This window comes from Mchenga conophoros, linkage group LG4 (assembly GCF_057382185.1).
Source record: "Mchenga conophoros isolate Kocher_MC1m ecotype Shallow Benthic linkage group LG4, M_conophoros_male_GT1.1, whole genome shotgun sequence".
NCBI classification, from domain to species: domain Eukaryota; kingdom Metazoa; phylum Chordata; class Actinopteri; order Cichliformes; family Cichlidae; genus Mchenga; species Mchenga conophoros.
In genome coordinates, this window is record NC_140529.1 from 1,485,533 (window position 1) to 1,497,720 (window position 12,188).

Sequence of the window (12,188 nt, forward strand, 5' to 3'; positions counted from 1 at the left end):
TGCTAAAAAACTGAATATGGAACAAGCAAAGCTTAATACTAAACGATATATATATTTGCTGTATAATACCAGTAGGCCAGCTCTAATAGTAATTTGGTATGGCTTCGCGGGCCAAATGTAATTAAGCTGCGGGCCAAATTTGGCCCGTGGGCCAGAGTTTGACACCTGTGTCTTAATGGGACTTCTTTTACCCTTGTTTATACATTTACATATTTGAAAGAAATTAAATAATACATTGAGTAACTTTTAACTGCAACTTTTTACTCCATTATGAACTTCAACTAATAATCAATCAATCACAATCACACGAGCCAAGGCGTGAAAATGGGTGTGGGTCACAATCAGCCAAGGTTTCGGGTGAGCTCATTGTGAAACCTGGCCCCACCCTATCATGTGATTTGCTGAGGTCAGATCGCCCAGGGTGTGAGTGGGCGTTAAGGCATCTAGGAAGGGATCACAGAACTGGATTATAGATGGCAGACAGTTGTTGTCGTAACCCACCACCTCTGTTCAAAGATGGTGGCTCACAGTGGACATATCCACTGTGAGCAACCTGTTTTCACACCTTGGCTCATGTGATTAGTGTGATTAATGTCTATTGTCCCTCTTGGGGGGGACACTCCCACAGGGTTTAAATCTGGGACTCTCCACCATTTAACCTCGAACTGAAGAAGCTTCTCGGATGAGAGGTGAAACGCCTTCAAGCAACTTAAATAGTCCAGACTCTTTTCTTTCCACGCATCCTAGACTACGATGACCTGGATGACTGAGAACCTTCACAGAGACAATGAATCAGCTTCTAATAGTTTCATACAAACTAAAGTGATACCCAACATATGCAGTGCTATACACACATATTTACATGTTTCTAAGAGATTGAGAACCAAGCTCTTACCAACATCCTGCACCATGTTCTTGATCAACATGGGAAAAACACAAGACTACTTTCAAATGAGGATTGAAGCCTTTGCTGTTTATTAGATAAGCTACATGCATTCCCTCAATACAATCAGATTCTGCTTAGAACTGCATTCAAAACTATTGAGCCAATATTTTCAGAAAAACAACATGTGGATCCTGGAATAATGGGAGCTTCCATCTTTAAAGGACTGAAGAGGAAGAAGTTTACAAGGAATCATTTAGAACAGTTTCAAACATCAACTGATTGAATCCATGAATCTGAAAACGTGTTTGTGAGTGAAAGAGACAGACATGTACAGACTGAACTATCTGTTCAACAGTCAGAGTGTTTCTCTAACAGGAGGACACTCTTTACACTCCACTCAGCACAGAGTCACTGAGGAACCAGGATAGAACCAAAACCCAGGATAAAGAGTTTGAGTGAATGTGGTGTTGAAGGTGTGGAGGTGGATCAGAGCGTCAGAGGAGACTCTGTAGAAGGACAGAGTGCCAGCAGGACAGTCCACATACACTGCTGCTCTGTTAGAGACAGAGGAGGAGGAGATGGAGGAGATGCGTCCTTTCATACTATTATGCCTGGCAAATTGTGGACCATCCCCAGAGCAGTTTAGACACCAGGACTGATTATTGTATCCAAACACACAGTCATAACTGCCTCCTTTCCTTCTGATTGTTCTGTAACTCACTGATATATCAACCCTTCCTCTCCACTCGACCTCCCAGTAACAGCGACCAGTCAGACCATTTCTACACAGTAGCTGTTCCCAACTATCAAATCTGTCTGGATGATCAGGATATGACTGAACCTCCTCCACACATGTCACATTCCTGTTGTTGTCAGACAGTTGGAGCTTTGTGTTCACTGTGTTTGTGTCGATTGTGAGTTGACAGGAATCTGATGGAGAGAGCAAACACAATCCAGCTGCAGTTATTGATCCATCATCTGTTCATTGATTGACACTTTGATGATGGCTCCTGACATCAGAATGATGAAGATGGTTGAATGTGTGCTGCTTTGTTTTCATGAATCACGTTAAAAGCACACTTACACTTCCTCAGACCTGGTCTCAACCATCGGACTCCAGCAGGCTCCACCCTGAAAGGAGGAGCAGTTTAGACACCAGGACTGATCATTGTATCCAAGCCAACAGTCATAACTGCCTCCTTTCTTTCTGATTCTTCTGTAACTCAGTGATATATAACATATCAGGATTTTTTTATCTGAGTTTTTTTTTTTTTTTTTGGACTTTCTTGCTGACTGTGCATCACGGTATGACCATCTCCTTTTACTTTGTGATTTTAATATTCACGTCGTTTGCCCAGAGAAGCCCCTGGTAAGGACTTCATGGACTTAGTGAACTCTTTTAATCTTGTTCAGTCTGTTAAGGGCACCACTCAAGAACAAGGTCACACATTGGACTTGGTGATATCATATGGATTCTCTTTCTGTAACTTGCATGTCGAGGATGCTGTTTACTGTCATTTTATTCGATTGGACTCCTGCTTGATTGTCTGATGTTAAATCATGGATTTATTCAGTCCCAATTTACACTGCTCTATGATTTGATGGCCACGGGGTGGTGATATCTTCATTCTATCACCTCAGACATCTGTCGAAGGTTGAGTCTTTTCTTTACAGGCGTGACTTCGAAACTGTCAACAATGCTTTGATAACCTTACGCTTGGATTACTGCAACTCCTTTTAATGGGGGTTGGCCAGGGCACTCGGTCACACCTGCAACTGTTGCGGCACGGTTTTTAAAAGAAAATTGGTAAAAGTGGTAAACTGGTAAAGAAAATTTGAGCTTAATACTCCACTTCTGGCCTCCTTACACTGGCTTCCAATTGAATTTAGGATCTATTTTAAAATTCTTTTCCTGTTTTTTAAATCCGTAAATTGTCTGGCACCTGTATATTTGTGCGATCTGCTGACGCCCTATATCCCACCTCGCTCACTCCGGTCAGCTTAGAACAGGGGTGTCAAACTCAAATACACAGTGGGCCAAAATTCAAAACTGGAACAAAGTCGCGGGCTAACGTTAATATTTATTGAAATATATTCCTCTAGATATAAGAATGAATCTCTTCTTATGGACTCTGATGCTGAAAAACTGAATATGGAACAAGCAAAGCTTAATACTAAACAATATATATATTAGCTGTAAAATACCAGTAGGCCAGCTCTAATAGTAATTAGGTATGGCTTCGCGGGCCAAATGTAATTAGGCTGCGGGCCAAACTTGGCCCGCGGGCCAGAGTTTGACACCTATGGCTTAGAAGCTGTTGCTCTCATGGCTAAACCTTAGAGGAGACCAAGCTTTCTCTATTGTGGACCCCGAATCTTTGGAACGATCCTCCTCTTCACATTAGGCAGTCTACATCAGTGGTGGTTTTTAAATCCAGATTAAAAACTCAACTTTATTGCCTGGCCTTTGATTTAGTGGGTCACTGACACTGTTATTTTATTGTTATTTATTTATTGTATTTATTATTCTTATTGTATTTATTATATTTCTGCTGTACCCCTGCCTGGTGGCTTGGATCTCCGACTACCTCACCGACAGACCACAGTACGTCAGGCTGAAGGACATCACGTCTGACACAGTGGTCAGCAGCACAGGAGCACCACAGGGAACTGTGCTGTCCCCTCTTCTCTTCACCCTGTACACCTCTGACTTCTGCTACAACTCTGAATTATGCCATATTCAGAAGTTTGCAGACGACACAGCCATCATGGGGTGTATCTGGGATGATCAGAAAGAGGAGTACAGAAGTCTGGTGAGGAACTTTGTCGCATGGAGTCACACAAACCACCTGCAACTCAACACCTCAAAGACTAAGGAACTGGTTGTGGACTTCGGGAGGTCCAGAGAAGGTCCACTGCCAGTTCAGATAGAGGGGGAGGAGGTGGAGGTGGTCAACAAGTACAAGTACCTCGGGCTGTGGGTGGACAATAAACTGGACTGGTCATGCAACACAGAGCACCTGTATAAAAAAGCCCAAAGCTGACTGTACTTCCTCAGGAGGCTGAGGTCTTTTAACATCTGCAGGAAGCTCCTGAGGATGTTTTACCAGTCAGTGGTTGCTGGAGTACTTTTCTATGCTGTGGTGTGCTGGGGGAGCAGCACAGCAAAGAGGGACTCATCCAGGCTGGAGAAACTGATCAGGAGGGCTAGCTCTGTGGTCGGCATGAAGCTGGACACTCTGGTGACAGTGGCAGAGAAAAGGACATTAAAGAAACTGATGGACATTATGGACAATGCTGGGCATCCTCTGCACACGGCCATAAACAACCAGAAGAGTCTGTTCAGTGACAGGTTGCTTCTCCCCAAGACAAGAACTAACAGACTTAAAAACTCCTTTGTCCCACACGCCATCAGACTGTTTAACTCCTCTCTGGAGGGGAGAGGGAGGGGAAACAGGAGGACAAAGGAGGGGGGAACAACTAAGCTGTAGTGCCTCTGCACCTCACTGTACAATACCTTGTGCAATACTTTTTGTAAATAGTCAACAGTGCAATAGACTCAATACTTGAAATGTGCAATTCACTTGTATTTTTATTTTTTATTCCTATTTATTCTATTTATCCCCTTTGTATATTTTATTTATATTTGTCTCTGTATTTATATATGTGTGTGTGTGTGTGTGTGTGTGTGTGTATATATATATATATATATATATATATATATATATATATATATATATATATATATATATATATATATATATATATATAACAGTTCTGTAACTGTAACTTCGGTCGTTGCTGTGCTTTTTTTGGAAGTCGAATTTCCCAGAGGAACCCACCCGAGGGATTAATAAAGTTCTATCTTATCTTATCTTATCTTATCTTACAGCACTTTGGTCAGCCATGTGCTATATAAATAAATTATGGTATGGTATGGTTTAAGCGCAGAGAAGCATCTCCCTCTATTTGTCAGCTTCTTCCACAGCTCTGATTGTAAAATAATGATTTTTTCTTTATTTTGATTTTGATTAAGCTAAGCTGACAGTTTTCACTGTTTATTTTTATTCAGTGCTTATTTTAATACCCTTTCTATAGAAAGATGAATACTAAATGTACTGAGATATCTACAAGTTGTTCCCGGAGAAGTGCTCCCTGGACATCTCCTACAGGAATATCTCTTATTGATCAGTTCATGTGTTATGAACAAACAAGAAGTGAGTGAAGGACACAGGAAATGTTTCCAGCTTTTCCTCCTCTATCAGACACTCTCTCCATACCTGAGAGTGTCCAGTCTCCAGCCTGGTTCCTTCAGTCCAGCCGACAGCAGCTTCAATCCTGAGTCTCCTGGATGATTGTAGCTTAGGTCCAGCTCTCTCAGATGGGAGGGGTTGGAGCTCAGAGCTGAGGCCAGAGAAGTACAGCCTTCCTCTGTGATCAGACAGCCTGACAGACTGCAGACACACAAAACAACAATCCATCTGTCAACAATCATTTTCTCTTTGTCATATACAATAACACCTATCCATTTACATCAATTCAGTTTAATCTAACTTTACAACTGACAATACTGTACACACAACTAAAGTCATCTCATGTTGTTTAACAATGTATGGTAACAGCCAACAATATTAGAGAGAAAGCCCCAAGCCTGGGTTAACAGATCATTTATCTGTTAACTCAGGCTTTCTGCTTCATGATCTGTGCACGCTCACATAACAAGGAGACCTTTCAATTCAATTCAATTCAATTTTATTTATATAGCGCCAAATCACAACAAAAGTCACCTCAAGGCGCTTCATAGATACAGAGAAAAACCCAACAATTATATGACCCCCTATGAGCAAGCACTTTGGTGACAGTGGGAAGGAAAAACTCCCTTTTAACAGGAAGAAACCTCCAGCAGAACCAGGCTCAGGGAGGGGCGGCCATCTGCTGCGACCGGTTGGGGTGAGAGAAGGAAGACAGGATAAAAGACATGCTGTGGAAGAGAGACAGAGGTTAATAACAGATATGATTCAATGCAGAGAGGTCTATTAATAGATATTGAGTGAGAAAGGTGACTGGAAAGGAAAAACTCAATGCATCATGGGAATCCCCCGGCAGCCTACGTCTATTGCAGCATAAGCAAGGGAGGATTCAGGATCACCTGGTCCAGCCCTAACTATATGCTTTAGCAAAAAGGAAAGTTTTAAGCCTAATCTTGAAAGTAGAGATAGTGTCTGTCTCCCGAATCCAAACTGGAAGCTGGTTCCACAGAAGAGGGGCCTGAAAACTGAAGGCTCTGCCTCCCATTCTACTTTTAAATACTCTAGGAACAACAAGAAGGCCTGCAGAGCGAGAGCGAAGTGCTCTAATAGGGTGATATGGTACTACAAGGTCATTAAGATAAGATGGGGCCTGATTATTTAAGACCTTGTGTGTGAGGAGCAGGATTTTGAATTCAATTCTGGATTTAACAGGAAGCCAATGAAGGGAATACAAAACAGGAGAAATATGCTCTCTTTCTAGTCCCTGTCAGGACTCTTGCTGCAGCATTTTGGATTAGCTGAAGGCTTTTCAGGGAGTTTTTTGGACATCCTGATAATAATGAATTACAGTCGTCCAGCCTGGAAGTAATAAATGCATGAACTAGTTTTTTAGCGTCACTCTGAGACAGGATATTTCTAATTTTAGAGATGTTGCGCAAATGGAAGAAAGCAGTCTTACATATTTGTTTAATATGTGCATTGAAGGACATGTCCTGGTCAAAAATGACTCCAAGGTTCCTCGCAGCGTTACTGGAGGCCAAGGTAATGCCATCCAGAGTAAGAATCTGCTTAGATACCATATTTCTAAGATTTTCAGGGCCGAGTACAATAACCTCAGTTTTATCTGAATTAAGAAGCAGAAAGTTAGCGGCCATCCAGGTCTTTATGTCTTTAAGACATTCCTGCAGTTTAACTCATTGGTGTGTGTTATCTGGCTTCATGGACAGATAGAGCTGGGTGTCATCGGCATAGCAGTGAAAATTTATGCTATGTCTTCTAATGATGCTGCCTAAGGGAAGCATGTATAATGTAAACAGAATTGGTCCTAGCACTGAACCCTGTGGAACTCCATAATTAACCTCAGTGTGTGAAGAGGACTCTCCATTTACATGCACAAATTGGAGTCTATTAGATAGATATGACACAAACCACTGCAGTGCAGTACCTGTAATACCTACAGCATGTTCTAATCGCTCTAATAGGATATTATGGTCAACAGTATCGAATGCTGCACTAAGGTCTAGCAGGAGAAGCACAGAGATGAGTCCACTGTCAGAGGCCATAAGAAGATCATTTGTAACCTTCACTAAAGCTGTTTCTGTGCTGTGATGAGCTCTGAAACCTGAAACCTTTAAACATCATTCACTCATTTCACTAAATGGATGGACTGAGCATGGCCTACAGATGAACTGGTGCTAGAGATCATAAAGAACATCAAATAAAACAGTCAAATTCAACACATTAGATGGAAATATGAGATTAATGCTGCAGACAGTCATTAACCTGCTGAATTCATGAATATCAAGAATGCAGCGAGTGGTAAAAAATAAAGATTTGAACTGCGTGCTCAGTGTTACTGTCAATTCCTAACATGTTCCTAACATGATAGCTGCACTTTAGAGCTCTAAAACTTGAACCTACACATATGTTAAGATTCAGGATTTAAGAATTTTATTGTTATATACACCGCAAAACACAAGTGGTTATGCAGAGCAATAAAATTCTTACTAATCAAGTTCCCTTCACGACTAGATATTCAACTAACTAATATACAGAATAAACTTAACTCTGAGCATAGAAAATAATAAACAAACTTATGTAGCATTTGCAGTGCAAGTAGTTAGGCAACACTGTCCCATTAGTAGATATTCAGGATATGTGATATTAAATTTTTTTTTATTGTATGAAGTTGTATTATATTGTATATAAATGTTCAAAATCGCAAATTTAAAGGTCTAAGATCTTCACAGTTCAGCAATGAGTCAGTGATTCACTACCCTGATGGCCTTTGGATGGAAATTGTTTTTTCATCTGGTTGTCCTTGCTTTCACATTCCTCTAGGAGTGTGAACAGTATGTGCTGTGAGTGGGTGCGGTCTTTGATGATGTTGTGTCCACATTTTCTGACTGAGGTGCTGTAATCGTCTTGACTTCTTTAAGTTGCTCGAAGACGTTTCACCTCTCATCCGAGAAGCTTCTTCAGTTCTAGGGTCCAATGGAGGAGAGTCCCAGATTTAAACCCTGTGGGAGTGTCCCCCCAAGAGGGACAATAGACCCCCTAATGATCCTCTACCTAATCACGAGAGCCAATGTGTGAAAACGGGTTGCTCACAGTGGATATGTCCACTGTGAGCAACCATCTTTGAACAGAGGTGGTGGGTTACGACAACAACTGTCTGCCATCTATAATCCAGTTCTGTGATCCCTTCCCAGACGCCTTAACGCCCAATCACACCCTGGGCGATCTGACCTCAGCAAATCACATGATAGGGTGGGGCTAGGTTTCACAATGAGCTCATCCGAAACCTTGGCTGATTGTGACCCACACCCATTTTCACACCTTTGCTCATGTGATTAGGTAGAGGATCATCAGGGGGTCCTTTGTCCCTCCTTGTGGGGATACTTCCACGAGGTTTAAATCTGGGACTCTCCACTATTTTACCCTGGAACTGAAGAAGCTTCTCGGATGAGAGGTGAAACGTCTTTAAGCAACCTAAAGAAGTCCAGACACTTTTCTTTTCAAGCTCCTTGGACTACGATGACCTGGATGACTGAGAACCTTCACAGACATAATCCACTCAGATGTAAATTAAAGTTCACTTCAAAAAGATAACCTGTTAATGCAGTAATATAATTAATATTTTAAATGATAACCTGTGGAAAAGTTTGAATCCTAACCTGAGAGTTTCCACTATACACTGTGAACGCTTTAGTCCAGTAGACAGAAGCTTCACTCCTGAATCCAGCAGGTCAGAGTTACTCAGGTCCAACTCTCTCAGACTAGAGGACTGGGAGCTGAGAACTGAGGACAGAACTTCAAAGCTTCTATCTGAGAGGTTACAGCCACTCAGTCTGAGAAATAAAAGACAATCAATGAAACAATACTGTAAGGTGTGTTAATAGATTGTGTAATATTAAATCCCGTCTTGATAATTTTTCTTAAGGGAAAACTTAAGATACTAATCAACAACATTTTATGGATGAACTTGGATAAAATGCATTTAATTGGTTAATTCTGAAAAAACAAATTATCTTTTGATCTGACCTCAAAGTATTGAGTTCACAGTTTAAACTTTGTAGTCCAGTAAACAGAATCTTCAATCCTGAAACCTGTAGGTTTTTTATACTCAGGTCCAGCTCTCTCATACTAGAGGACTGAGAGCTGAGAACTAAGGACAGAGCTTCACAGTTTTCCTCTGAGAGTTGACAGACATTGAGTCTGAAAATAAAAACATGAACAAAGACTGTTGTTAAAGTGTAATCAGCGTGCAATAACTAATCCTGTATTTTAAAGAATCCTTATTGTCTTCTTCTGATCAGGTTAGTAAAACTCCACTTTAACACAGAAATGACTAAAAATGCTAAGAAAGAACAATGAATAAAAGTTGTTTAATTTTGTCAGTTGATAAAAACAAACAAACCAAATACAGAATACAAATTGATCTGACCTCAGAACATTCAGTTTGGCGTGTGGACTCTTCACTGAAGCAGACAGAAACTTTACTGCTGAATCATTCAGGCTGTTGGTACTCAGGTCCAGCTCTCTCAGATTACAGGACTGGGAGCTGACGACTGACAACAAATCTTTACAGCCGCTCTCTGACAGGTTACAGCTGCTCAGCCTAAAAAAAACAAAACAAAAAACAAACAAAGTGTGCTACAGTTAGTAAAGTGCTGTTGGTCTCTTTCTTAAATCTAACTTACTGTAAATTCTTTAACCAGTCTCTTCCCCTTAGTTCACAGAGACACAGACAACCATTCAAACTCACACCTGCATAAAGTTTAGATCACCAGGAAACCTAATGCAATATATACACAGGCTGGTGATGGCAGCCTTACAGTTAGATATGGTTACTGACAAGAAACAGGACCTTAGAGGCAATTTCATTTATGAAGTCCACGTTTTTCCATCCATACTGGATACAATCAGGACAGTTGTATCAGAGATTTGTGTTAAAAAGAAAAACAATAGAGAGAGAGAGAGGGATTGCACTGAAGGTGAGACACAAACCAAAACTTTAATGAAATCTCTTTCTATAACCAGATTTTAAAAATTTTAAAATATTTTTAAATCTGTGGTAGCCTATTCTTCTATTCAAAACAATATTTAAAAACTAAAGGGATCACCACATATTTCCTTACAGAGCTTTGTTGGAGGCTTTGACCACTGGCAGCAGCCTCAGAAGGGCCTCCTCTGAAGAAGAGTATTTCTTCAGGTCAAACTCATCCAGATCTTCTTCTGATGACAGTAAGATGAAGACCAGAGCTGACCACTGAGCAGGAGACAGTTTATCTGTGGAGAGACTTCCTGATCTCAAGGACTGTTGGATCTCCTCCACTAGAGAACGATCATTCAGTTCATTTAGACAGTGGAACAGATTGATGCTTTTCTCTGCAGACAGATTCACACTGAGCCTCTCCTTGATATAGTGAACAGTTTTCTGATAGGTCTGTGAGCTAATTCCTGTCTGTGTCAGCAGACCTCGTAGGAGAGTCTGATTGGTCTCCAGTGAAAGACCCAGGAGGAAGCGGAGGAACAAGTCCAGGTGTCCATTTGGACTCTGTAAGGCCATTTTCACAGCACTTTGGTGGAGAGATTGTAGTTTTGGTGTGTTAAATAATTTCAACAACCAGACGGTTGGTTGTTTCACTTCCAGCAGATTGAGTCCAGAGTTGATGAAGGTCAGATGGACATGAAGAGCAGCCAGAAACTCCTGAACACTCAGATGGATGAAGCAGAACACCTTGTCCTGGTACAGTCCTCTCTCCTCTTTAAAGATCTGTGTGAACACTCCTGAGTACACTGAGGCTGCTCTGATATCGATGCCACATTCTGTCAGGTCTGATTCATAGAAGATCAGGTTTCCTTTGTGCAGCTGATCAAAAGCCAGTTTTCCCAGAGACTCAATCATCTTCCTGCTCTCTGGACTCCAATGTTGAGCTGTCTCAGCTCCTCCATCATACTTGACCTTCTTCACTTTGGCCTGAACCACCAGGAAGTGGATGTACATCTCAGTCAGGGTCTTGGGCAGCTCTCCTCCCTCTCTGGTTTTCAGCACATCCTCCAGAACTGTAGCAGTGATCCAGCAGAAGACTGGGATGTGGCACATGATGTGGAGGCTTCGTGATGTCTTGATGTGGGAGATGATCCTGCTGGCCTGCTCCTCATCTCTGAATCTCTTCCTGAAGTACTTCTCCTTCTGTGGGTCAGTGAATCCTCTGACCTCTGTCACCATGGAAACACAGTCAGGAGGGATCTGATTGGCTGCTGCAGGTCGTGTGGTTATCCAGAGGCGAGCAGAGGGAAGCAGTTTCCCCCTGATGAGGTTTATCAGCAGCACATCCACTGAGGTGGACTTTCTAGGGTCAGTTAGGATTGTAGTTTTGTGGAAGTCCAGAGGAAGTCGACATTCATCCAGACCATCAAAGATGAACACAACCTGGAAGTCTTCAAAGGTGCAGATTCCTGCTTCTTTGGTTTCAGTAAAGAAGTGATGAACAAGTTCCACCAAGCTGAACTTTTCCTCTTTCAGCACATTCAGCTCTCTGAAAGTGAATGGAAATATGAACTGGATGTCCTGGTTGGCTTTGTCTTCAGCCCAGTCCAGGGTATATTTCTGTGTTAAGACAGTTTTCCCAATGCCAGCCACTCCCTTTGTCAGCACTGTTCTGATTGGTTCATCTCTTCCAGGTGAGACTTTAAAGATCTCTTCTTGTCTGATTGTTGTTTCTCGTCTGTCTGGTTTTCTGGATGCTGTTTCAATCTGTCTGACCTCATGTTCATCAGTGACCTCTGAAGTCCCTCTCTCTGTGATGTAGAGCTCTGTGTACATTTGATTCAGAAGGGTTGGGTTTCCTGCTTTAGTGATCCCCTCAAAAACACACTGGAACTTCTTTTTCAAGACAGATTTATGTTTGCAGTAACAATCTCCAGCTGGATGTTCTAAAGAACAATCGCAAAAACACAACATTAACAATCACTTCATGTTTTCATGACAGTTTCTGCCCCACTGAGAAATGACTATAACCATGTTGTCCCATCTCTTGAAAGCA

General features: G+C 41.6%; 1 protein-coding gene across 6 annotated transcripts in view; it reads right to left on the reverse strand.

The window, feature by feature from the left end:
* Nucleotides 1-635: 635 nt before the first annotated feature.
* LOC146575232 (NLR family CARD domain-containing protein 3-like) overlaps nucleotides 636-12,188 on the reverse strand; it is a 45,756-nt gene continuing 34,203 nt past the window's right edge. For 3 of the 6 annotated variants that reach the window (XM_085269844.1, XM_085269840.1, XM_085269841.1), the window contains 7 exons: nucleotides 10,278-12,078; nucleotides 9,584-9,757; nucleotides 9,181-9,354; nucleotides 8,814-8,987; nucleotides 5,167-5,340; nucleotides 1,971-2,017; nucleotides 636-1,816 (listed from right to left, as the gene is read on the reverse strand). In XM_085269844.1, the coding sequence (XP_085125970.1) occupies nucleotides 1,284-1,816; nucleotides 1,971-2,017; nucleotides 5,167-5,340; nucleotides 8,814-8,987; nucleotides 9,181-9,354; nucleotides 9,584-9,757; nucleotides 10,278-12,078 (3,077 nt within the window). In that variant the 3' untranslated portion in view covers nucleotides 636-1,283. Of the gene's footprint in view, nucleotides 1,817-1,970; nucleotides 2,018-5,166; nucleotides 5,341-8,813; nucleotides 8,988-9,180; nucleotides 9,355-9,583; nucleotides 9,758-10,273; nucleotides 12,079-12,188 lie in introns of those variants that run through there. The other 3 variants (XM_085269842.1, XM_085269843.1, XM_085269846.1) reach the window with 3 other exon arrangements.